The sequence below is a fragment of the Kwoniella dendrophila genome, chromosome 5 (genome assembly GCF_036810415.1).
Source record: "Kwoniella dendrophila CBS 6074 chromosome 5, complete sequence".
Taxonomy (NCBI): Eukaryota; Fungi; Basidiomycota; class Tremellomycetes; order Tremellales; family Cryptococcaceae; genus Kwoniella; species Kwoniella dendrophila.
The window spans coordinates 865,777-892,106 of record NC_089480.1 but is presented as its reverse complement, the minus strand read 5'-3'; the positions used below and the strand labels follow the sequence as shown (position 1 = coordinate 892,106).

Below are 26,330 nucleotides of genomic sequence, written 5' to 3'. Positions count from 1 at the left end.
TACTAAATGGATCGGTGTTCTAACCTCAAAGGTAATCATCCTATTTGTGGTTATTTGGATATACTGTAACATATACATGTACCACTATATTCATAAGTTAGATGTGTAACTATATGTGAGATATACAGCAAAATCCCAGAAAATCAATAACCAAGCGTTCCCCCTCCTTCCTCGTTTCCTTCTTAGGGATATAATGTTAAACAACTTGTATCCTTCTTTTCTTTCTCATTTGTTTTTCCCATTCTATAGCATCCAATACTTGTTTTTCTTTATCCTTGATTTCATTCTGTATTTTCTCTTGATCATTTTCAAATACATATTCAACACTAGATATACCTTTGATTGAATTGTTTGAATAGGATTGAGAAGAAGAAGAAGAATTCAGTATCGGTTGGTATGATAATCTATCGTATGATGACGATGAAGTTGGTTGTGTATTTTGTGGTATATGAGGTGTATTTGTGTGTGGCTAAGGATAGATCATAAATGAAATCAAGTGATGTATCAGTGATGAGATCCGCTTCTTACAGGGTGATTAGAAAGGATTTAACGAATAAATGACAAGATATTCCTATTTGCACTTACCTCGTATACAGCTTTCACTACTCCTTTAGACCAACTACCTAATCCCCAGTGGAAACTAGAATTTATCTGATTGGGTTTCTCAACGATGAGTTCAGGTTGATCTGAATCTTTATGTATGACTTGCTCAGAAGTATCGTCATTCTCGTTCATTTCGATATCATTTTGTATCGGTTGAATTGATTCTTTTTCATCATCTTCTTCAAGTTGTTCAGTTAATCCCCTCGTAACTTCTCTTGATAAACCACTTCTTTTTCTATCCAATCCAGGATGTAACAATTTATTTTCATGATTATTATAACTTTCAACACTTTCTTCTTTCTTTTCATTAATAGTAGTAGTGGTGTTAGTGGAAGGTGGAATCTGATCAGTTTGTTTTTCTTTACTATAAACCCAAACATTTAAATCATTTTCATTACCGTTTTTTGGTTTTATTGGTTTTAAATGTTGATTTCTAATTAAATTTAATTCTTGATTAATTCTTAAAGATTCTTTTGAAGTTAAATATAAATAATTTTCATAAGTTACACCAGCAGATTTTAATTTTTGTCTTTTATTTCCATAACCAGCATCTGTAAATGGATCTTGAAAACCATTATTTAATCCAAATTGTGTTGTAATTCCACCAATTGTATAAAATGGCGTTAAACTATATATATATTTTCCTCCTCCTACACCACCACCTCCTCTTTCACCTTGATTATTTCCTAATCCTCCTTGATTATATAATCCACTCTCATTCAATAAACTATTCAATTTATTTAATTCTGAATTATTGTTTTGTTGTTGATTTATCAAATCTTCATCTTCTGCTAAACTTCCAGGTTCCCATCCCATTTCTTTACATTTTTCTAAAGATTCATCTTCATAATAATCATCCGTCACCCATTTACCCCCTATCAATTGGAATTGGATCGATATCAGCCATTGATCAATTTATAAGTAAATTTGGGAATGTTATCAGCTCACCTTTCACTACCCTAGCACCCATCAATTTATATACATTTCTAACTGAAACCATAGTGACTTGTCTATGCTTTAAATTACCTGCAATTCTACCTATATCAATTAACAGCTGCCTTTCTTCTGCTGTACAAGATAATTTCAGTATTTGTGGACATCTTCTTAAAAATGCTAATGAATCTGAATATCCACACGCTCTAGCAGCATCTATCGTCATTGTATACAGTTTTTCTGGATTACGTCGGGTTGCTGAAGTGAATGTCACTAATTTATATTCACGTCCTGTACATGAAAGGAAAGATTTTAGCATTGCACGGCTATGATTACATAGAGCCTGAGATCTGAGCTCACCTCCTAGTAATCTACCTTCCGCATCTACTTTTGCATTTCCTTTTTCGTCATCATCTAATATCAACTCATCATCTCCTACTTTATATTCTACCCCTTTTACCGTGATAGTTGAATCCACTAAAATCGATTTCATCTCATTAGCGAGAATATCGATAAAAAAAGAATGATATTACTACTCACTTTCCACATGATCAGCATCTTGTACAACATGATCTCTTTTCCTTTTTGGTTTTCTTGATGAAGATGTATGATGACGAGGTTCATCAGGATCTTCACCTCTTTCAATTTTTTCTCTTCTAACTTTATCCCATCTTGCTCTTGCTGCAGCAGCTGCAGCACCTTTAACACTAAATCCACCTCTACCTGAACCACCAGGTATCTTTTCAAATCTTGATGTTGGTGTATCTTTTGCATCTTCGTCTTGATCATCATCATCGTCATCATCCCCTTCTTCTTGCTCTTCTCCTTCTCCTTCGATATCATCATCCTCTCCTTCTACATCTTCATCATTGTTGTCCTTTATAGGTTTTTTAGCTGATTTTGAAGGTGTAGTTTTCATCACTGAAGATCTTGAATTTCGTTTACGTGGTGTTATATTTGACGTCTGAGACGATAATCTGACAGGTGGTTGTCTTTTACGTGGTTTTCGTGCTATATCAATAAAAATCAACTTACAGATAAGCTTACATTGTTGCACGAGTAAAGAAGAAATCATCGATATGCTACTTACCAACTTCTTCTTCTTCTTCTTCCACTTCACCCTCTGCATCCTCATCTTCACCTTGTTCGTCATCATCCCCATTATCTTCATCTTCAGGCTCTTCAATCGGTATTTCTTTATAACTAACACTCTTTCTTAGTCTTCTTGAAGGTTTACTTTCTATTGCATGATCATCATCTTCAAAATTTTCTTCTTGTTCTGCAGCTTCTTCTGGTGCTGAATCAGCTTTTGCTTTTCCTCTACTCTTTGATCTTGCAATACTTTGTCTTTTAGCTTTACCTCCTTTACCTCTTACATTTCTCGCAGATCTGGATTTCATTGATTTGGGTTCTTCATAATCTTCTTCTTCCTCTTCTTCTCCTTCGTCGGGATCTTGTTGATCCACGATTATATTATCATCTTCAATTTCACCTAATGCCAATGCTTCTTCTCCGCCTAATGTAAGTGAATCTTCTTCTCCTTCTTCTATTTCTACTTCCGGTTCAGCTTTTGCCCTTCTACCTCCTCTAGTTGATCTTGATGTAGATGATTCAGCTATATTTCCTGAAGCATTACTGATTGATGCTCTTTTAGCTCGAGTTCTTGATGACATCTTGCTTCGAGACGATCAACAAGGTGATTGATGATTGTGGGACTTGATGTATAAATATAGCTCAAAGCTAAAAGCTATCTTACGTTTCGTTGTTTTGACTATTCGAATACAGTATTCAATTCTTTCACTTTGTAGTTTGCTCATGTTGTCATCCATTCGACGCGCGCGGAACAACAATACAAATAATTTGCCACATGTCGAATAGGAGTATAGGCTTGTCGAATTTCTATCTAGCCACAACGCACACCTAATTTGGCTAGTACAGTATTCCCATTCTAAGCTGTCAGGGTTTTTGGACAGGAACCCGGCTGCCAAGGGTCATTCAAGCTTAAAAACGCGAAACGTTTCTGAAATGTGACAACAACAGCAATAAGGTAAAATAAAAGGGGAACAAAAGAGACATGCTTTGACGTGTTTGACCTTTGATTTGACCTTTTTACCTTTCTTGGCATATCAATTTTCACTTGACAAGGATGGTCCAAGCGTTCCAAGCGTTCTTCAGGTCAATGCTATCCCATGCACAGCAATGACCTTGTTTGCTGATGTCTTTTCGATCTCCTCCAACGCTCTCGAAGCGACTTTCTACTTATACTTGCCATTTTGACATCTTGATGACCAGGTAGTCAAGCGCAGACTCGATTGAAACAGCGGATACTACATCTTCTGCTTGGGCGTGCTACTAAAATCTTCACGTCGTTATACGCTCACTCGGTAACTCTAAATACCCTATATTGATTCATCTCCAAACTTTGTTTTTTTGTAATTTATCAAAACATCAGAAACTGTTTAATCGATTTAAACAAACAATTAACTTGGCAAAAAGCATAACAATTTACATATTTGGCACCCTCAAATACGTTTACATATCTCAATCGATCACCTCTTTATAAATCCTTTGTATCCTTTCATCTATCTCATAGGCATCAAAAGGTCCTTTGTCGCTATACAACACGCTCATTACATCATTCGTTGTTACCTGAAACAACAATTCTCAACTGTTAGTCTCAACACAGACCTTTGATCAATACCGATCAATCATTTTCCCTTCAACCTGTTATCTTACCATATGTTACAATAAAAAAAAAGACTAGTTTCATCTGGTTTTCAACGAGCACACTCTCTTTTCACATTACACTCTTTTGTGGCAACTAGAAGATAAAATCAATCCTCACTTATCGACTTTTGACAAGTTAACTCAAATCACATCATAGATATAACTAAATACCATCTTTATTCGGTGTATTCAGCCCCATTGCTGGACATCTCCCTGCGATAATCGATTATCGCTTTACATCTCTCAACAATGATCAATTTATCAACACTCACAACACTCTCGGCCCTCCTCTATCTTGCTCCAACAACCTCAGCATTATCATCATGGTATACCGAGCCAGGAGGAGTACCAGCAGGATCGGTTGCAGGCGATAAAGTTAGAGGTGTCAATTTAGGAGGATGGTTTATCATGGAAAATTGGATGATGCCCAGTTTCTTCGATGAAGCTCCTTTGAATCAACAATACATCAATGATGAGGTAAGTACATGCTCATCACGAATATTATATCAGGAAGATATATGTGAGATTGACTTTACTTTATGTTTATGTAATTTTAGTGGACTTTCACATCGGTACTTGGCAAAAACGAATCTCTAACTAGATTAGAAAAACATTGGGATACCTATATCACAGAAGATGACTTCAAACGTTTCGCTAATTATAGTTTAAATACAGTTAGAATACCTATGGGATATTGGTCATGGGTTGATCCAGAGGAATATGAACCATATATTCAAGGTCAATTACCTTATCTGGAAAGAGCTTTGAATTGGTCAAGTTGGTACGGTTTGGACGTTATGATGGATTTACATGGATTACCTGGGAGTCAAAACGGTCAAGATCATTCAGGATATAAAGGTGATATTGGATTTCAAGCAAATACCACAAATTTAGACAGAGCTATGGAAGCTTTAGCTGAAATGACAAAATTCGTTACGCAAGACAAATTTGATGGTGTTGTAAAAGCTATTGAATTAACAAATGAACCTCATATTTTAGAATATAATCCTGCCGGAATGAAATTTGATGTTTTAGCTGATTTTTACGTTAAAGGATATCAAGTTGTTCGAAATAATGAACATATAATTCAAGGTTCAAAAGAAGTTATGGTTGTTATTCATGATGCTTTTCAACCTGTATTAAATTGGAAATATTTTTGGTCTGAACCAACATTAGGATTAAATTGGACAAATTACGCTTTAGATACACACATTTATGATGCTTTTGGTGGAGCTGATCAAAAAACTTATCAAGAACATTTAGATACTATATGTTATCAATCTGCTGCATTAAAAGAAGCTCAAAAATATTTTCCTGTAATAGTTGGTGAATTTTCTTTAGGTACAAATACATATTGTGTAGATTATCAATCATGTTTTGGTATAACTTTAGATCAAATGATTTCAAATATTACTTCATCTTATGAAGCTAATTTATTTATGAGACAATTTTGGGAAGTTCAATCAAATGTTTATGAATTAGGTGCAGGTTGGATTTTTTGGTCTGTACATCATGAATTAGCTGGTCCTTGGTCATGGACACAATCAGCTGCTCAAAATTGGTTACCTGAAGATCCATCTGAAAAAATTTGGCCATTTTATTCTGAAAATTCTACATATTGTTTAGATATTTATAATCCTTTACAAGGTGATCAAAATATGCCTTATTTCCCTTCTTACGCTAATCCTTATACAAATATCGATATTTCAACTGTAACAAGAAAATTTTTCGCAAATTCAACAACGACATCAAATTCAGAAAGTAATTCAACGTCAACTTTGTCAAACGGTACCGTCTCATCCTCCAATGCGACTTCATCCTCAAACTCAACATCATCTTCCACATCTGCTAAAAGTGGATCGGAACGACCTATCTTGAATATCTCATTTGGAATGATCTCTTTGATCTCTCTTTGTCTCATCGTTTTACTATAGAACATCTCCTCAATCTTATCATTCCACTTGAAACTCTTTTGACAGGTTCAAAAGCATGTCACGTTCAACATCTTCTTTTCATGGTTTCCATTTCTTTTATCTGGTTATACACTTTTACCTTCGCCCAATACCCTTCTAAGCCGTGTTATAGATATACTTTAGATGATGGAAAAACGGAATATGTAGCTCAGGACACTATTTGAATAGATTATCCTAATTTAACGATTTTATAGATTTGATGCAAACTAACCTATCCTTTTACCGTATAATTTTGACCGCTCTTTTCAGCTTATCCGAGACAAGTCCACTTTATACATATATATCAGGTAGAATACTCGGGACACTAGTGCAAAAAGACATTGAAACGTCCATGAATGGACGAACTCCGATACTAAAAGTATATACCGCTGATGAAGAACAACTATTCTAAAACGTTTGATATGAACATGAATTGTGGCGCCACCCGGGATCGAACCAGGGACCGCACGATTAAAGAATCGAATGAGAACTTCAGTCGTGCGCTCTCCCAACTGAGCTATGTCGCCATTGATGGAATCTCCCCAAACCATGTGACCCGTTCCCGCTGATCATGTATTAACCGCGAATGAAGATTCTCCCAAATTTCAAGAAGGAAAGAGGAACGAGTCCGTTCCTCAGTGATATCATTTGGTTATCTATAATAAAATATATAATTGTTTACAGCGTTACATTCGATCCGAAATTGATGCTTGATAGCACGTATTGGATTTACTTCTAACATACGTGTACATCACTTCAACTACGACTACGTTTTGCGGACAGCGGTCGACGACATGCTTTAAACTTTTTCGGTGTTTCGTCAAGTAATTCTTCCCTTTCTATCGGTTTCGTAAATGCCCTTGAATTTACGACGCTATTTGAACGATTGGAAGGATCTTCTTCTGCATGTTTCGATTGGTTTGATAATTTTGGATCGAACTCAATGCTGATATCGTGCCATTCATAGCAATTTTGGAAGAGACGAGCAGTGAGTTCAACCTGATAATCGGGTCGAAGCTTTGGATAGATTGACTTGAATGATCGTAGTAAATGCCGAGCTCGAATAGCGGTATCCATATGTGCTATGGCGATTTTAGCTAATTCCAAATCATCCCGATCGGAAGCAATCACAAGTAAATCTAAAGGAAGGTTTCGTCCGGAGTGACAAAGACCGTCGCGAATTTGTTTTGTGATTGAATCTTCACAGAGAGCAAACTCTACAAGGGAAAGAAGGGCTCCGAGGGTGTGAGGAGTGAATGTCGAGCTAACCTTCAGATACTCCTTCCAAAAACCTGATGGGATGGCTATAAGGTCGAGGAAGTGTGAAATGGTTTCTGACTTGAAATCCAGGTAAATCGGCTCTCGGAATGTCGTTTGCTGTGCTGGAATGCTGAAAGCATCGGCGAAGAAGCCACTAAACGATGTGGATGTATATATGTATACATCAGCTAATTGTCAAATTATATGGTGAATCCTATGTATAGTTCGATCTCGTATATAGCAAGGGGAAGAATGAGGGCTTACCTAATTTTGGACAACTGAAAACTACTTGCACGAAATTCTACATTATCATTCGAGATTAACGCCACATCGTGACATGGATCACAATGGACCGCATGAAGGACCGGTTTGGAGGTTTCAGATGATGTTGAAACTGCTTCTAAAGACATGTTGATGATTCGTACTGAAAATACGAGGTATTGAAGGAGAAAGTTATGATATAAAAGAGGAAGGAAGAATCGCTATTTGTGGATGCAATAATGTCATTTGTGGCATTTCGCTATATACAGTAATACATTAAGGACACCGTCAACTTTGATTTGATCTTGCGCATTGACCATTTGATAATTGCAATAGAGGTCAAAGCTCACAGTACACAACATGCAGTTCCTGAATATAATTTTCTAAACACGAAAGATGGGACGAGATGAAACTCCTCAATCTCTTCTTTTCTTCCTTCTTCTACTTCAGTCCTTGTCAGCTATTTTTACTTACACCTCCATTTAGCACACCGTAGATTGTAAACCCGACATCATCAAGTTTCACAGTTGATATTGCAACATGGGAGACGTACAAAAATCTCCAGAGACCACTCTCGATACAGACCATTGCGACCCAAAAGCGGATGTAATCATCATTTCAAGTGATAAAGTAGAATTTCGGGCACACAGTTACGGTCTCTCAATATTCAGGTACATATGTCTCACCTTCTTGTCATCCCCTTCAGCTGAGTGTAATTCCTTTCGTACTTTTAAAGAAAAGGGTCCTCCTGCTTCGCTGACTATAACCAAACATTTTGCTCTACTTCACACTCGCAAATTTACTCGCAGTAAATTCTTTGCAGATATTCTATCACTTCCACCTTCAGCAACTGAGAAGAATAGAGAACCGATCAGCATACACTTCCCATCCATTACAGTCAAGGCATTTCTAGATGTCGCAACAGCTCGCCCTGCGCATAAAATCCTGATTCTCCAACATTTGACATGCGATCTCGACTTATTAATGGATTTATACAAACTTCTGGATTTTACTCTGTGTGATATTAAGTGGACCTCGATAATACGCTCGGAAATCTGCCTTTCCGCACAACGCCAACCAGAAGAAGTACTACGTTTAGCTTCAGTACATCACGACAAGGAATTCGCTGGCCAAGCGCTGATGCATATGAAGAACTTTGAGATACCTCAATTCTGCGGGCAGAATAAATGTGAAAGAATGTGTGATTACCAGGGGATCAAAGGTTGCGTAGTAGACGTAAACTACTTCCAAGCATGGTTTTCGAGATTGGGATCCGAATATCAAATTGAGCTTTTGCAGCTCATGTTGATCAGAATCAAGAATAGATACGGCATCTCAAAGCTCGATCCAAAGCCGGATACCGATTACGACGAGGATGATTGGCAATGGTTGGCCGCTCGCTTCGACCCTACAAGACCTATGAGTGAGAGGATATAGGTAAGCTTATCGGGTTGATAATTCTGTAAGCTATTCAGAAAAAGTGTGAAAAGATGACAGTTCAGCTGATTGTATTCATTCATCGCACCCTCTGTCGCCTTCATAACAGGAATTCATCTCAAATTATGGGGCCAAATAGGTGAGCAGTATAATCACATTTGTAAATTATACCGCCATTTAGTAACGCTCTTGAGCTACTCTCCTTTGATCTACGGTCATAGAAGATGAATACGCCTCATCACGATTGAATTAAAAGCTTGTAGAGGTACTGTATCTTTTATGGGAATAACACTATAGGGCTTGGAAGGAATTTGTGGGAGAGTTGTTTCTCAGCGTACGGACCGTCCCGCAGGACTATAGTGAAATATCATAAATATTGTAGACAGACATGTATCTACAGTGGATAAGTTGAAATTAGGTACTGTATCAATCAATAAGTGTCAAGTCGGGCAACCGCCTGTCAATCTCGAGTGCTGTAATGTTTTCATCGTTTGATCTTAACCTGTTTGTAATCATAAATAAAAATGAGACAGTCATTATTGCCAAAGTACCACACTATATGGAACATTACTATTTGACGTCTCTTTATTAATCGAATGGTAACACAATGCAATATTGCTTGTTGATGTTTTTCCATCTAATAATGAATGCATTAGATTTCCAGGTCAATCAAAGAGGTGATCTAGAATTCGTCCTCTTTGATATGATTGAACCAGCTCATTATGATCTATAAATGGTGAAAATAAATTGGGTTAAGAGAGAAAACTATTAACTATAAATATTTTACAAAATGCTTTTATAGCATGGATTACAATGAAAGTTCTGAATATAATGTAAGAAAGTTCAAATTGAAACGTAAGAAAAGAGGGTTAGAAATTGTAAAGCCTCTCTGATGAATCAGAATCTATAGCTTTGAATCTACTTTGATCAGAATGAGTAGATCGGATGCCACACACTTCCTAAAAGCCAATCTCTGAAGGATTAAAATGAATAAACATCGGTCAGTTCCTATTCTTCTTCCACAAAGATTACGCGATAAAATAGGGCACTCACTCTTGAAGATTGCATCCAAACTAGCTAATGAAACAGGTTTTACCAAGCTATAAGGGAAACATCAAGTCAATATCGATGATCGCAAATTTGATTATTCACATTGAAGTGTGGAGAGGGACTAGGAAAAGACACTCACTATCCATCAACACCACTACCGAAAGCTTCCCTCTTATCATCCTGGGTAGCTAATCCAGTTAAAGCGAATATTTTGGCTCTAGCTTGAACAACTTTCAAAGGTGGTATAGATACTGGTCTTCCAGGTGGTGGAACGAATGGTATATCTTGCGGAGCATCACGTCTTGTAGCTTCAATCTTACGTATAGCTCTTGTAGCGTCATGTCCATTCATCACAGGCATGGAAATATCCATCAAAATCACGCTATGAGATCGATCAAATATGGATTAGCAAATGCGATTTTAAGAGTCCGAGTGGAAATCAATTGAAAATAGTCTACTCACTCCCAGTAGTTCTGAGGTGTACTTTCGAACAAATCTACACCAGCTCGACCGTCAACAGCTTCTGCGTACTCAAAGCCCTATAACATTATATTTCAGTCAGTAAGCTCCAAATATCTTTCTGAACCAGTGCTGAATCCTAGCGCGATAAAGATACTCACTCTTTTCTTCAAGAAAGCTCCTAAAACTCTCCTATTGATGATATTATCTTCTACAACCATAACTCTAGCTAATCTACCTTTTCTTGGTGATTCAGTAGGTACAGTAGCAGCTTTTAACATTACACCACCATCAGCTAAAGAGATTGTTGATATAGTTGATGTTGGCGATGCAGATCCTTGTTGAGGTGAAGATTGTGCTGTCGACGGATCATTATAAGCATCATTTGAATATGACATTAATGATGATGAAGTTGTTCTATTTGATACCGTTGTTCTAGGTGAATGATACGTCATACCTCTTGGACCTAAAGAAGGTCTAGTAACTTGTTGAACCTGTTCATTCTCTTCAGATCTTCTTCTTTGTAAAGGTAATCTATGATCTTTCAATGGTTGTGCAAATCTAACAGAAGATAATTCTGATATAGTTGAATTCGATTCTGCAGATGCACCTGATGATCCTCTTGATATTGAAGGCCTGGATTGATTACTGATATCGAAATCATCATCATTGTCGTGATTGTTTTGATATCGACTATCATGTATTCGATGGGGTCCTGAAGATCCATCTTCTAGCCAATTTATAGCTTGAGACAAGGCACCATATAACGCTGTTGGACCGATAGGTTTGTATATTAAATGACAGAATCCTCCATTTTTATTCAAAGCTTCCGCTCGCCGGTTCATTTCAGGTGCTCTTATGGAGATAGTCAATATTATAGCTTTACCTTGCGCGCTATACTCTTCTATGAGTGATTCATCATCATTGATGACCAAAATATCCCCAAGTGAAGGATCTTCTTTTACGCCAAATTGCCATGCGTTAGCATACATTGATAGGACTTCTAATGATAATCGGTGGCCTCGATGTTCTTGTTGGAATGAAACGAAAGCTATGTCGTATCCTTGACCTATTATTGATGTGGTTCCTGATGAGATGTGAGATGAATTGGACGAGGTATCATCGTCATCGTCCTCCACTTCCACGTCGAACGATACTCTAATCTCAGTACCCATTCCTTCTACTGACCAAACATCGACTTTTCCATTGACGTTTTCTGACCTGACAATCGAGTTGACAATCGCTAGACCTAGACCAGTACCTGTTTGAAGAGGATTCTCCTGAGAGAATGGGTGGAAAAGCTGGTCTTTCAAGAAATCTTTTCCAATACCTTTACCAGTATCTATGACGGCCATTTCGACGGGAATTGTACTGGAGCCTTGAGGATGAGGCATTTCTCGTAATGTGATCTGAACGTAACCGTCCTGAGGCGCAGAACAATCAGCATATATCGGAGCTGGGATGAAACGAGAAATCCAGCTTACTGTTGTGAATTTAAAGGAGTTCCCAACAAGATTCATGAGAACTCGGCGAAGACCACCTTTCTCGCAACGAACCATCCAACCCTAAAACAAGGATAAGGTCAATATGATGATTCTACCGACAGAGGAAGACAATCTCTTTAACTTACTTTGTCCCTTTGATCGATATCAATGACGGTTTCTACATGAGCTAATTTTTCACCGACTGAAGCCCGCTGAGATTTGGGTACTAGACCACTTGTTGTAGGTGGAGCATAGAAACTACCAATATCTGCATCACCCATGAAGAATCTAGCTCTTTGACCAATCCAGCAACCCTCAACAGTTTGTTCAACCAAAGCAGCTAAATTAACTTTTCCCAGTCTTCCACCACTAGTTGATTTACCACTTGCTGATCCAGATAATTTTGTAAAATCCAAAACATGATTAACGGTTTCAATCAAAGAGTTACCACAAGTCTGGACTGTTTTCAAGAAAGCTGATTGATTTGTATCTAAAGGTGTATCGCTGAGTAATTCCGCTGCAGCTAAAATACCATGTAGAGGTGTTCTTAGCTCATGACTGACTGAGGATATTAATATACTCTTTGTTTTATCAGCTAAAACCATTCTTCTTCTGAGGACAGCTGATAATATGATGACACCGATAGCACGCAAGAATTGTAATTCGTATCCTTCCAAGAATTGTTTTGCTTTATTCGTTGTATAAGCGCAAATCATTGCGAAAGGTTGCTGATCAACGCCATAGATAGGCACAACCATTCCATACCTGAATTTCTGCGGAAACATATATCTAATCCAGACCGGAGCGATACCTTCGAATATTTTACCATCCCTATGATCTCGTAAGAAATCTGATAGCTTTTCGTGTTCGTATGAATTAAGCGGTCGAGTTGGCGTTGAAGTTGGCGTAGTTGCCAAGACAGGGAATGCGTTTACTGGTCCGAATGCTTCGCTTCTTTCTAAAACTGGAGACTGTTGTTCTGAGGTGCTATAAGGATCTGCCCGATACATAGTTTGCCTTCCTGTTGGGGTATCTATCTGCGTCATTTCGATCTGACTGATGTCCAGGATGAAAGATCCATCCAAATCTAACGTTGAACACACAAGCTGGCCGGCACGTGAGTATACCCGATCCATCTTCGCTGCTGCCTCAGCATTCGACGCAGTTGAGGTAGCATCCATTTCAAGACATTCCCTTGTGAATTTCTCCATAGACGTTTGTATTTTATCACGAACCCGAAGTTGAAGCTATGTAAGATGTCAGCTGGCTGTAGAGTCACAAAACATGAACATTACTCACCTTGTCTCGCCAAAGCTCCATTTCTCTCATAGCTACAGCTGCAAACTCTTTCAAAATTAACCTTGATCTAGGAGGGAACTCGGCACGAGGTTTATCATCTATTATGCAGAGACTACCAACGTTGTGGCCATCCGCCGTACGTAAAGGAGCACCGGCGTAGAAACGAATATGAGGGGGTCCAACGACTTGAGGATTGTTTTCAAACCTCCAATCTTGCTTTGTATCTAAGACAACGAAAGGTTCATCGGACCTGCGAGAAAGCAAATGAGCATCTACAGCAATACAAGTGTAAAACAACTCACCTAGCGAGAACCGAATGACTACAGAAACTCGATATTCTAGATGCTTCTTCTGCACCTAAACCACTTTGGGTTTTATGCCATTGAGTATCACTATCTATCAAAGCTATAAGCACGATTTTGGGATTGAATACTAATTTGGCCATATGTGCTATACGATCAAAGTTTAGATCTGGAGCACTGTGTAAAATGTTGAAACGGTATAAAGCTCTACGACGAGCGGTCTCATCTGGAGGTACAGGTGCAGGTAGCCATCCTAATTTCTCATATAGGGGACCAATATCCGCAGGTTGAGCAATGCTTGGTATTTGATCGACACTAGGTCGAGGTGGTGTGGATTTGTGAGGTTGATCAGGTGTTTTCGAAAGAGCAGTCGATTTGGGTGTAGGATCGTCTGTGTTAGATGAAGATGAAGATGAGCCAGCTGAAAGAGGTGATGCGTTACCGAAATAATCGGTAGGAGGGTCGAAATCCCCTCCTCTTTTCTCTAGGGGAGCGGATGCAGGTGGTATCCGATTGTTGACAACACCTAAACGAGCTTTATACGGCGATATTTCTGGTTCGGCAACTACTTTTGCTTTACCTTTACCGTGTGGTTCACTTGGTGTACTAACGGGACTAGCCTGAATAGTCGGTAACCGTAAATTGCTGAATGTTGAACCTGTTACTGCGCTTGACATACTTCTATGTAGGGGAAATCTTGAAGATCCAGGATCTGAACTAGCACTGTCTCTCATGGTACTATTTGTGTCGGTAGAACACACAGAAGCCATAGGATCCATCAATTCTCTTTCCGGACTAGGTATAGCTAACGGGGCGAAATCTGATTCCCTCAAACCTGAGGTTGCCATTCGGACAGTTGCAGCTGCCAGTGAATATGAAGGTAATGCTAATTTGTCAGGTCGAAGCACTTGCTCAGCGGCTCTATCTGGTAAATTTTCCAATTCAAAAGCTTTTTTTCTAGCTGCCATTGCTGTAGCCATTGAGCCTGGTCTAAATGAACTTGCTGACGTTGAAGGTGCTGAGCTAACAGAGGTCATTGTTGATCCACCGGAACTTTTAGAGCTATACCCCTCAGATCCACTTGTACTATCTCCTAAACTTGGTGGTAAGGTTGAAGAATATCTTTTGCCAGGTGAAGAATGTGCTGAGTGAACGTCGGTAGGAGTATCACCTGAATGAGGAGGATTGGGGATTTTATTCGGATCAAATAAACCGTGGGCGTAAGCGTGAGAAAAGGTGGTCCAGTCCATTGACATCGGTGGAGAATGTTTTGTGGTCGGTTTTGCGGGCTCATTTGATGATTCAGCTAATGTACCAGCTCTTCCTAATAATAAAGTTTTTCCATGCTTTCCACTGTCACTCGAGACTGAGAGCATATCCATAGCATCTGTAATTCCAGATTCCTCACTTGCAAATGCAGCTAAGCATGAATCTCCAGATTCAGCAATTTGCGCTATCTCATCTGTTGTTAAACCTGCTGCATCAATAGATTGTATTGGTGAGAGAGTAGAGGGATCAATTGGTATAGGTGGAGATGAAGCTGAATAACTATCTTTAATCCCAGGAGCAGTTTTTGGTCTACTTCTCTTTGACGTCGATGAATTTCGACTTAAGCTGCTTATGGTAGATGGACCAGCTGAAGATTGAGGTTTTGGAGTTAGGGGAAATGTTGTTGATTTAGTTGGTGAACGTGAATGTTTGTTAATTTGCGAAGTTACAGTTGGTTCTAAAGGTACTGAAATTGACCTAGGAGAGGAATTTGGTCCAGCACCATTATGACTAGCTGAGAGTGTTATATGATGCGAAGAAGGATCAGTGTGAAGGTGATGTAGGAAAGCAGCAGAAGAAGAAGATGGTCGATGAACTGGAGGATGAGGTTGGGATGGTTTAGTATCCGATTCGTGTCCCATGATCTACCAACGAGGGGAGTCGACGTCAGTAAATTCATGTGAAAATTCAAGAAGAGAAAAAGGAATTGATTAATTCAAAATAACAAATAGGTTTCGTTTAGTTTATTTTGGTTATACCATATCGCTCATGTTTTGTACTCACGAAAGTTTGATAAAATTCTTTTCACCTTTAGGCTTTTCTCAGTTAATAAACACTTGTACCTTGTTTCCATGGGCTAAACCGAAATACCTTGTTAACAATCACTCTGCCTTTCTTGCATGAACATCCACACAATCTCATCTACTTCCTTGACACTTTTCTCTTTGCAATTGAGAAGGATTAATGATTGTATTGGATCTTCTTATCTTGTTTTTGGTCGATTTGGTATTCTCGTTGGTGAAGGTAGAAAAAGCTGGAAACGAGGTTTGCTCGGAATCAAGTGGAGCGCGTTTTCCTATTCCCGAAGCCTTTACAATGTTGCTCTGGATTGCAAAGTATGGTTGATTATCTGTTTACAGTACTAGTAGATAAATCAAGATCTTAATTTTGATATTCGTGAAGCACGTAGAAGTATGTATAAGAAGGAATGATAATGTTGTAGGAGTTGACTGTTGAAAATTGTATTCTATCAAGGCTATATGGTAGTTTTTTAGGTAACATGGTAATGACGATATATTTTAATCTCCCAAAAAGGTTTCTTGTATGGTATGGTACGCATTATGTTCCATCACCGTCTCTGTGTTATACTTAATTACAAATTTCTAATGAGCTGTGTAATACATTACAACAGATTGTAGTCTGGCATTAGCGGAACCAAATTATCATAGAAAAAAAACCGCTGTGGAGATTCAGGACAAAACTGCCGAATTTTTGGGACCCTGAAACTTTTCATTGAACCTGGATTGCCCTGATCAGCAACAACCGCTCAGCGGAAAAAGTGATGAAGCAGATTGAGTAGATTCCTCTTACCTATGTGACAGTTCAGGTGTTGAGGTCATAGACTTATATAATTGTGATGAGCAGAGTAGGGGATCGACACAATCCAGGTTCTGTTATGGTACAGTATGTCTGGAACGAGTTGCGACCACAATCGACATCTTTTACGAATGAGAATGAAAAGGTCTCTTTCGATTCAAACGCTCACTTCATAATACCTGAACTTACTTCTCAGCAAACGGAACCAGGCTCCTGATTGCTTCGGAACCTTCTTTGCTGATTTCTCTTCCTCTAGAAGAATGAACAGTATTGCTGTAGTAGTACAGGTAAAAAAACCGTTGATTGATGCTTATTCATCACAAGTGGCGTTTAGTACCCGTTCAGAGCATGTTCCGGAGGGAAATTGCGATGTACTCCGAGTGGGAAGAGATCGACTTACGTGATTTCAGAAGTTTGTGCGCTTCTGAAACCTTCATACGTGTGCGGTTGTAATTCCTGTATGTCATCATCAGCTTGATTGATGACACGTACAGCGACTTCATAGGATAGAATTCGATGGCCTATACAAGCTGTATGAATTGTAAACTTGTGCTCGACTATTGATCTTAGCTCCTATTCCTTTACATTTAGAGCTCGATCGAGCAATGATATTCAATATTCATAGGTATTATTATACAAGCAATTGATAAGGTTACAACAAGATCCGTCAGACAATATCTTTATAAACCTAATTTCTCAAGCAAGTCTTTGTTTGCCTGCATATTCCGCAAACGATCCAAATCATAATCAGAAGGTGCTATTACTAAAACGAATACAAGTCAGCTGAATGCGACTCCTTTGTCTGTAACTGCGTTTGGCGAAAATCGGCTGGACACTGGTGACGATTGCCGTCCTCAACAGTCCAGAAACACATATATGGCGGTGATGTCCAGGGAGTCTCGACTCAGGATGATTTGACTCACCTGGTATATCTTTGGCTTTCTTCTTGTTACTCCATACATCGTCGTAACCCATTTCTGTATCCCAGTCTTTGATAAATTGCTTGCTGTAATCTTCAAATCGCTTCAGGATGGTTGAGTAAGGTATCCATTCCTCTCCTATAGTTGTGCTGTCTTGCCACTTGACGTAATATGCTTTAATCTTTCCTTTCGAGCTAGCCTTCGCCCTGTAATCCTTCCTGTCAAAAATCGCCAGAATAGTCCGATCTATGGAAGTTCACATCATATTATCAGCGATTGACCTCTCAGACATGCACAACAAATAGCATATGGCTGGAAGACGTCTAGCCAAACTGTCAGAGAGAAGTTGTACCAAGGCAGAGGATACTGATGAGGAATAGGAGCGGAAGAGGAGGACGAGCTTACCTTTTGGTAATGAATCTGACCTGACTCTACTGATCCTTTCCGTTGAGATCCCTGCGTGAAAGTCCTTTAAAGCTTTTGAAATTGATGCTTTATCTAATTTACCAATTTTCTCCATCTGATATTGATTATGCCATTCCGTTGCGCATAGAGGCGAAGGTTCAATTCTGGATGAATCGCAATATCTCACCAAGTATTCCATAGATTTGGCTTTACGTGATTTCAGAATCGTGAAAGGAAGAGCTATAAAGACATTTTAATGCGTAAATATCCTACCAAATAATCGCATTTCCCGCGTATTATGATTAGACGTTTGGGCAATATACTTTACGATATGAATTACGGAGCAGCACTCACGTTTCGCATCAAAAGCCTCCACTGAGCGACTTGAGCCAAACATCAGATTTTCTTTATATTCCCAAGTATCATCTTTTGGTTCGTAATCTTGCCATCTGACTAAATATTGATATTCCAGTTTCCCACTTGGACCGATAGATTTTTCCCATGATCTAGTCAATATACGTTCCATCAAGTATATTTCGGATTCTTCACGGTAATCTAGTTTCCGTTTCCGCTTGGAAGACTATATAACGGGTGAAAAGTCAGCCAGTGTAGCAGTGATTCCCCCTTCAGTATGAAGAGTTACGATAAGCCGAGGAATCTACAGAAAACGTACAGTTCTAGGCGTTCTTCTCGGTGTACTTGATGTTGAGCCATATCCACTTGATTCGGCGATAGATGATCTTGATGTAGCTGACGATAGTACATTCACTGATTGCGATGTAGATGCTGTTGGTACACTATCGGCCAAAGAGGGAGTTGAGGAGAGTTCGCGTTTTATGAACATCTCGTTATTGATTTTGTGAGCGCGTTGTGTAGTATTGTTATGTTTCATCGATGATCCTAACGATTCGTTGGCGGTGAAGTCAACTAGTGGTCGTGATGATAGCAAATTGAAAAGCTCAAACGTTGAAATGCGATACCGTCGATAACTTCCTAATGGCTTGATGAGCATTGAACGAAGCATCACATCAAAGTGAATTGCAATGAAGGAAAAATGTTGCTTTCATCATTCAATGTTCATCATGTTCACACCGTGGCATGAGCCGTGCCTGTCTGGCGCTTTGTGCCTTTGCAACAAACGTGATCTTATGCGGTCTTCCGCAACGATGTCTATTACCCTCTTCAACTTGCAATGGCGTATTGATTATGTATGCAGAACAGGCTGGTCTTCTTGTAGGTTCTATGGTGATGATCACTATCCTGACTATATCTCAATCTGTATGATCATGATAGCCAAATTATTTGTATTTGCCAAACAAAAAATCTCGCGGCACACGACCCAATATGAAACGTCCGGTCGGCCTCACGTAACCATCCGACATCGGATCAACCCTGCTTATAAGAATGAGGGTTGACGTCAAGTGTAACTTCTCTCTTATCTTTGATCCGTCCAGCGCTGAAATTTGAAATTCCTTATCTTACATCAATAAGAAAGACTTTAAAACGGACACACAGCTATCAACACGATCCCTTATTCGTTATTCGACAGTATTATCAATGGTATATTAAGGTAGATAAGCAGGTTACCGAAAACATGGATCATCATAAGATTTTGTAATTCCAAGCTAGGAGTAGTGATGAATACTGACTGTATTTGAAGATTCATCAAAGGAGTCTTTCAAGATACCTTTGCCTCATGTCGTGTGATTAACAGGAAATCCTTCATCTAATCAACTTGCGCTCATCCACACAGACAGAAATCAATCAATCATTGGACAAAGGGTGATACTGTAAAAATAAAGCTGTTTCAGCTTCATCTCTACAAAAGGGACATTTATTAGCAAAAGGTATATAAAGTCTATCCTAAAGCTTACAGGATTATCTCTTTCCCTTTACATCTATCTCATCACAGCAAAATAATATCTTATCCATTGAAACATATCCAACATCCCGTTATCTCCACTATACAAATATACAGGTCCGAATATCGATGGACCCCCTTGTGTTCTTTACCCAACAAATCAATCTTGGAAAAACCTTGTCAATCGCGATATGTTCTTTTCTCTTATACCACCTCGTGTTGATCGTGATACAACGAAACACCAGAATCAAGATCACTTCCTCCGATAATGCAACTAAATTAGCCAATGGTGAGAGCACAAAAGAGCTCATTGAACGATGCTGTAAGAGTTTGAAAGGTGGATTTAAAGCTAGTTGGTGGTTACCCAAGTAAGTATCAACCGTCAAAAGTTCTTGCCAGAAGTACAGCTCACGATAACACCCGTTTACTAGTGGTCATGCTCAAACAATATATTCTGCTATGGCGAATTTCTCGGAAGATGACCCAATCACATATCAACGGTAAGCTATTTTTCTTGCTCTTTTGGCTAAGAGGTGATACTGATGGGACAAAGTAAATGATATATAGAAAATTGCTAAGATTACCTGATGGCGGGACGGTGTGAGTCATCCTGTTTGCGAGGATTACATCATTCATTCTATTGATCTTTTTTCCTTCTCTTGTATTGATATCTGGTTTGCTGACGTTCTTCTTCTCACGAATAGTGGTCTTGACATTCACCCTTCTCTTTCAGTGAAATTACCTGACAACTCTCCGATCATACTCATCAATCATGGCTTGACTGGTGGAAGTCATGAAAGCTACGTTAGGAATATGGTAGTTTGGGTTAATAAGCCACCAAAAGAAGGTGGTTTAGGAGGCAGAGCCGCGGTTGTCAACGTAAGTTTCCTAGCAGTTATTGGTACGAGAAAAGAGAAGCACCATAGGTGACCCTGTACAATATCAGTTCCGAGGATGCGCCTCTACTCCGCTCACTTCAGCACATCTCTATTCAACTGGATCAACAATCGACCTTCATACATCCGTTCTTTACCTTGCAACATTGTTCCCCGAAGCACCTATGGCGGGTATAGGTTTCAGCTTAGGCGCTGCTGTTATGACTAGATATTTGGGTGAACAAGGGGATAAATGTAAATTGAAAGCTGGTGTAGTTCTGTGTTGTCCTTTAGACATGAAAGTGGTCACTTATGGGTAAGAGGATCTCCGTATAGCTTGCTGGTGATCCGCTCCATTATTGTTCACATATCGTCCTTACATATCGTCAATCGTTGGTTTTAGTGTGGATTAAAAAGCTGACTAGAACATCATCCTTTTTCACAGTCTTGATTCACCACACCCCTTGACAAGACTATATTCTTTATCAATGTCACACAAAATCCTTCATTCCATCTCACCTCACCTATTACCTTCTTCACCTCTATCACATCCTACTTCACATCTTCACATACACCTGCCAGAGATTCTATCATTAACCAAATCAATAAGGAGAAGAATCAATCTGAAGGCTAGTAAGATGCTAGAATTAGTAGCTTGTACTGTTGGTGGAGGAAGCGAGCTGTTTCCCTTCGAAACGCTTGATGGGTTTCTCAGTTGGAGTTGTCCTGGTAATTGGATAGGAAAGATAAAACGGTAAGTAACATCTCCCATAGTTGTCTTGCTCTGTAAGAAAACCATGTCAACATCTAACTGAGGTGTTCTGCATAAATAGACCAACTCTGGCCATTTCAGCTTTGGATGATCCCATAGTATCAAGCGGTATGTTATCTTTATTTGACGACCATCCTTTCCTAGGGCAACGTATCTCGAATGATCTCCGACAAGCTGACGTTCACCGGATCTTCCAGCTTGCTTACCATACAAGGCGATTCGCGAAAGCTCTCACTGTGTTTTAGCAACTGTACCTCAAGGCGGACATTTAGGATGGTTCGAAGGACCATTAACTGGAAAAGATAAACATAAAAGATGGCATGTCAAGCCTACTATCGAGTTTCTCACAGCGATTTTAGAGTCACATTTACCAGAACATGTAAATCAGATTGAAGCTACAAAAGTCAAAAATGAAGGTACTTTGGATTGGGTAGGAGAAGTCGGTTGAAGTGTACTTGATGAGCAGGAAGACCAATGATCTAGTGTGAAAGGAGAAATTTGATGACGATTCCATGAATTTAACGAAGCTTAATGATGAGAAGAAACGAAAATCTAACGACGTTATCGCTCAGAATGTGAATTAAATGCATAAATGTAAAAAGACTTCCCCTTAAAAAACGGTCATTTCGTGAGTTATGAAGAAAGTTTAGATCAAAAGCAGTATCTGGAAATTGTCACCAATATTATCTGCGAGATCCAACCAAAGTAGTTTCACTCATACTACTAAGTGTTCGTTTGATTTCTTCTTTAGTCATTACTGAACTTTTAGCATTACCGGACTTTTCAGATTGATATGACAATGCAGAATGAAACGAGATTATTGAATTTCTGAAGCTATTGAAGATGAAAGAAAAAATGATATATTAAAATCAGTTTTACCTCTAGAGAAGGGTCAACTGATCAGATATCCTCACGTACCCAACTTGTTCTTTATAGTATTCTTCTAACATTATTCTTTTAGTCTTTTGTGCTCTACGATGCATTAATAACAAAAGTGATAATACTCCTATCATACCTAACAACCATAAAGGCAAAATGTATATTGTCATATTAGCTTTTTAGTCTGTTACGCTCATAATCTATTTGAGACATTAGGGAAACTTACCTAACCCAACTGATATACCGGTCAACGCATAAACCCATTTACCAACTTTCACTGAGCTTTCTGGTGGTACTGTGCAGAATTCTCTCTCACAATTAAACTATTCATTTGACAGTGTGTAGTTATACATTTGATTAACCTGTTCCATATTCAAACAAAAATGCCTGATCTGATGGGAAGATACTTACAGATTGACATTGTCTATCAGTTGAACAACTTTGATGTAGATTCAATAAGGGAAAGCAAGTATTTGAGTTCGTATCCTGTCAAAGTGAAGTCACAAATCAGCAGATATAAGCTGTAACTATGATTAACAGTATTCACTTACACAATACCCTTGACCTTCAATGCAATTATCTCTTATAACAGTATTGGTAAAACTCATTCCAGAAGGATCATATCCTATATATGTCTAAAGTCAAAGCAGAGTAAATTGAATCTGAATTTAGATTTTGATACTTCAATGGGCTTGCCTCACAATAAGTTGACTCACTGTACTTTCCGTTATACACGTTTGACCCAAAGTAGCATTTGCCCACCTGTTTCATTCACAAATCTCAATCATCACCTTTCCCACATCTCCAGTACGAGCTAGCATACTCACATGCATTTACCTAAAAGACATAACGATCCATCTCCTTCGATTTCATCATAAGGATTAGGTACAACCAAAACCATTCCTTGAGGCGGTGAAGCGCATTCATCTGAAGATATATATCAATTAAAATTCCATTTACCATCCCATTAGTACTGTGACCTATTTTAAGTTTCTGCGAGGACAATAAAACATACCATCTCTGTTGAGCTCACATTGACCGTCAACCTCAACTAAAGGTAAACAAGCACTTGCGTCATCTGGACAAAAAGTCCCAGAAGGACATAAAGGTGGTACGGGAATATCGGTATTAAGTAAGGAAGATAAGATATATTCATCTCGTCTGTCCGATCCAAACAAACAAGTTGTCAATGTGAATCTGACTTCTCAGTACATTTTCCACGTATTATACGAGAACTTACCGACATTGCCTAGGTAAGCATGTTCCATTGATTGAGCAATCTATATAACCGAATCGTCAGTCTTAACGAGCGAAAAATTTCGGTGTAAAATATCCACTCACATCCGAAGGAGTCACAGTCCGTAATGAAGGCTTTAGTATTTACATCCAGATGGTTATTCTTGACATCGCATGATCCATATAGCGCACTTCTAGCCGAACCCAAATGAAGGAGATTTAGAGCGACCAAGATGTATCGAAATGACATGCTGTTTTTGCGATCATTAACAGATTATTCAGATACCTGAAAGATGGTTTTTGGGTGATTTCTGTGCATGCATACTCAATCTGTGGAAGTGAATTACAATGTCACATGGGAGGAAGGATGATGTTGACAAAGAATCAAAATACGGCTGTCGCTGTCGAAGCAGCCCAAATTAAAATCATGCTCTGGAACCGCCACATAGGTGTATGTGATCATCACGACAATTCATGTCAATACTGTTTTCCAACCCCCTAGAACGGAAACTCACTCATCCTTGCTTTGTAGAAAAGGTCAAAATTCGGCATTTGAACATATAGATTTCACATGTTCGTTTCCTCACCAACCAAATGGGAAAATAAATCGACAATTCAAGGAAAGGCTGAATTTATAGTTTTCGGTCACGTTTTCCAGACTTACAGTACAGCGACTCATACAAAATGGTCAGATTGGCAACGTATCACTTGTTTATCGAAATAGCAATGTGAATATCATCTACTGAAGATCATGGAGGGTCGAGTTGGCGTCGGATATAGTCTTGTCATGATTTGATTAATAGCATTGAGAGAATTGAATGAGCTACAACCATCAATATGCTTTGAACAATTGCAACAAGAAATGAACGATATAGGTGCATACAAAAAAGAGTGTAAACAAATCAACTCAATAAACAATACTACAGTATTTCACTCAAGCTCTCCAAGATACATGTACAGCGTCCGTTCGATACCTGGAAGGCAATTTCATGTCAGCTAAGTATCTGCTGAATTGTTGTTTGCTAAGCTAGCTTACCTTTGCGTTACCCCGGTTTTCTCCAATGGAGTGATTTGACCCATTCTAAAAGCTAATAAACCAGCTTGAGCAATCATTATACCATTATCAATGCAGAAACTATGAATTAAGATACATATCAGCACGTCATACATAATAACTTAATGATAAAACTAGTTTACCTTTGATCCGTTGCAAATACTCTACCATTTCGTTCTGAAGCCATTATACCCATCATCTCCTGCAAACGTAAATTACCTGATATAATTGAGTTAGATCAATTTGCTAGTCATCATGACCACTTGATAGCTGTGGAGCCAATATATTGGAACAGGTCACTCACATCCAACACCACCAACAATCAAAACATCTCTAGCACCAACATGTGCCATAGCTCTTTCAGTGATCTCGACTAACATTGCAAAAGCAGTTTCTTGTAATGAATAACATAAATCATATGGTGTTATTATATCTTCTTCTTCTTGGTTTATCTTATCCCACGAACGATATTTTTTGTCCTTCGTATATGTTTCAACTGAATGTAACATTCCTGCTAGAGATACATCCATTCCTTTCGTTCCATACGGTAATTGAACTAATTTTTTGCCTCTGTAGATGAAATAGAGATGAAAATTAGGTTAGCATTGCTGCGGACCATATACGGATTGACACAGGGAGGATAAACCCCTAGCCAACTCACTTCTTAGCTTCAACTTCAATATTATATCCAGGACTAGGATCATTCCTCAACCCTATTACTCTAGCAAATCTATCTAAACAATTACCAACTGCTATATCTAAAGTTTCTCCAAATATTCTATATCGTTGTTGTGAATATGCTATAACTTGCGTATTACCACCTGAAACATAGAGTACTATTGGATTATGTGATGAAGTTATTTGACGACCCATTTCGATATCTAGAATTTAAAGCATTCAGGTTAATATTCAAATATAATGAGACCGATAAGGGAAATATGAATATTCACTTACGTCCTACACAGTGGTTGACACCTATCAGCGGTATATTATGCAATAAAGATAAAGTTCTCGCTACTAAAGCACCGACCTGTAAAGGTGTACCCATACCTGGACCTATATATACCATAACGCTATTAGCTATTTGTCCAACATTCCTCATACATAACTAAGATGGAACATATCATTAAATTGTCATTTACCTTTTGTGAAAGCAATACAATCTAAATCTGACCATCTTACACCAGCTTTTCTTATTGATTCTTCGATTACTCTGATAATCCAATCACGATGATGTCTTGCTGTATCACTTGGTAAAAAACCTTCACCTGGTGATGTGATATATGTGTGTCTAACATTTGATAATACAGTAACTTTTGTCACAGTTTTGGAAGTTGGTGAAGGTGAATGTGAGATTACTCCTACACCCAATTTATTCGCTGATCCTTCAATACCTAAACATAGTAACCTTCTATCTGAACAGTAAGAATCGGAGAAGCTATAGTCAGTTTGGTTTATCAAACAAGGGGGCTAAAGTGGAATACTTTCTGCACTTACTTGGCCTGACTAAAGGCGAGATCTTCTTCTTACTACTCGATGCCTCAGCTTGTGTCATTTTGATCTCGATGCACTGCTTGATCATTCATTGAAAAGCCAAGAAAGACAAAGAGATTTACAAGCTTATCTTTTCTCGGTATAAAAGTGGAGGTTGAATTTGCAACCAAATTCTGGCTAGCTTGTACAGTGTAAGCGATGG

General features: G+C 38.6%; 7 protein-coding genes and 1 non-coding gene across 8 annotated transcripts; 2 read left to right on the top strand and 6 right to left on the bottom strand.

Moving 5' to 3' along the window:
* Positions 1 to 196: 196 nt before the first annotated feature.
* L201_004166 (uncharacterized protein) lies at positions 197 to 3,209 on the bottom strand (the record flags this gene model as incomplete). The annotated part of the gene is made up of 6 exons (XM_066219912.1): positions 197 to 469; positions 586 to 1,478; positions 1,552 to 1,827; positions 1,897 to 2,013; positions 2,077 to 2,547; positions 2,627 to 3,209. The coding sequence occupies 6 exons, from the start codon at positions 3,207 to 3,209 to the stop codon at positions 197 to 199; spliced, it is 2,613 nt and encodes an 870-aa protein (XP_066076009.1).
* Positions 3,210 to 4,512: 1,303 nt separating this feature from the next.
* L201_004165 (uncharacterized protein) lies at positions 4,513 to 6,197 on the top strand (the record flags this gene model as incomplete). Its single annotated transcript, XM_066219911.1, has 2 exons — positions 4,513 to 4,740; positions 4,821 to 6,197. The coding sequence occupies 2 exons, from the start codon at positions 4,513 to 4,515 to the stop codon at positions 6,195 to 6,197; spliced, it is 1,605 nt and encodes a 534-aa protein (XP_066076008.1).
* Positions 6,198 to 6,648: 451 nt separating this feature from the next.
* On the bottom strand, positions 6,649 to 6,742 carry L201_004164. The gene has a single exon. It is a non-coding gene; the product is annotated as a tRNA-Phe (tRNA).
* Positions 6,743 to 10,132: 3,390 nt separating this feature from the next.
* L201_004163 (uncharacterized protein) lies at positions 10,133 to 15,677 on the bottom strand (the record flags this gene model as incomplete). Its single annotated transcript, XM_066219910.1, has 9 exons — positions 10,133 to 10,146; positions 10,227 to 10,273; positions 10,363 to 10,605; positions 10,686 to 10,762; positions 10,844 to 12,106; positions 12,167 to 12,247; positions 12,313 to 13,413; positions 13,466 to 13,715; positions 13,768 to 15,677. The coding sequence occupies 9 exons, from the start codon at positions 15,675 to 15,677 to the stop codon at positions 10,133 to 10,135; spliced, it is 4,986 nt and encodes a 1,661-aa protein (XP_066076007.1).
* Positions 15,678 to 17,312: 1,635 nt separating this feature from the next.
* L201_004162 (uncharacterized protein) lies at positions 17,313 to 18,801 on the bottom strand (the record flags this gene model as incomplete). The annotated part of the gene is made up of 5 exons (XM_066219909.1): positions 17,313 to 17,395; positions 17,556 to 17,798; positions 17,958 to 18,197; positions 18,312 to 18,537; positions 18,631 to 18,801. 5 exons carry the CDS (start codon positions 18,799 to 18,801, stop codon positions 17,313 to 17,315), a joined length of 963 nt encoding a protein of 320 aa, XP_066076006.1.
* Positions 18,802 to 19,947: 1,146 nt separating this feature from the next.
* L201_004161 (uncharacterized protein) lies at positions 19,948 to 21,913 on the top strand (the record flags this gene model as incomplete). The annotated part of the gene is made up of 9 exons (XM_066219908.1): positions 19,948 to 19,997; positions 20,064 to 20,186; positions 20,250 to 20,318; positions 20,386 to 20,418; positions 20,523 to 20,697; positions 20,765 to 21,009; positions 21,139 to 21,447; positions 21,527 to 21,573; positions 21,663 to 21,913. 9 exons carry the CDS (start codon positions 19,948 to 19,950, stop codon positions 21,911 to 21,913), a joined length of 1,302 nt encoding a protein of 433 aa, XP_066076005.1.
* Positions 21,914 to 22,148: 235 nt separating this feature from the next.
* L201_004160 (uncharacterized protein) lies at positions 22,149 to 23,830 on the bottom strand (the record flags this gene model as incomplete). Its single annotated transcript, XM_066219907.1, has 10 exons — positions 22,149 to 22,299; positions 22,384 to 22,480; positions 22,571 to 22,667; positions 22,756 to 22,830; positions 22,896 to 22,979; positions 23,061 to 23,106; positions 23,172 to 23,271; positions 23,360 to 23,505; positions 23,585 to 23,624; positions 23,686 to 23,830. 10 exons carry the CDS (start codon positions 23,828 to 23,830, stop codon positions 22,149 to 22,151), a joined length of 981 nt encoding a protein of 326 aa, XP_066076004.1.
* Positions 23,831 to 24,514: 684 nt separating this feature from the next.
* L201_004159 (tRNA N6-adenosine threonylcarbamoyltransferase) lies at positions 24,515 to 26,189 on the bottom strand (the record flags this gene model as incomplete). The annotated part of the gene is made up of 8 exons (XM_066219906.1): positions 24,515 to 24,554; positions 24,617 to 24,715; positions 24,778 to 24,853; positions 24,939 to 25,204; positions 25,296 to 25,515; positions 25,589 to 25,690; positions 25,777 to 26,049; positions 26,132 to 26,189. 8 exons carry the CDS (start codon positions 26,187 to 26,189, stop codon positions 24,515 to 24,517), a joined length of 1,134 nt encoding a protein of 377 aa, XP_066076003.1.
* Positions 26,190 to 26,330: the final 141 nt, after the last annotated feature.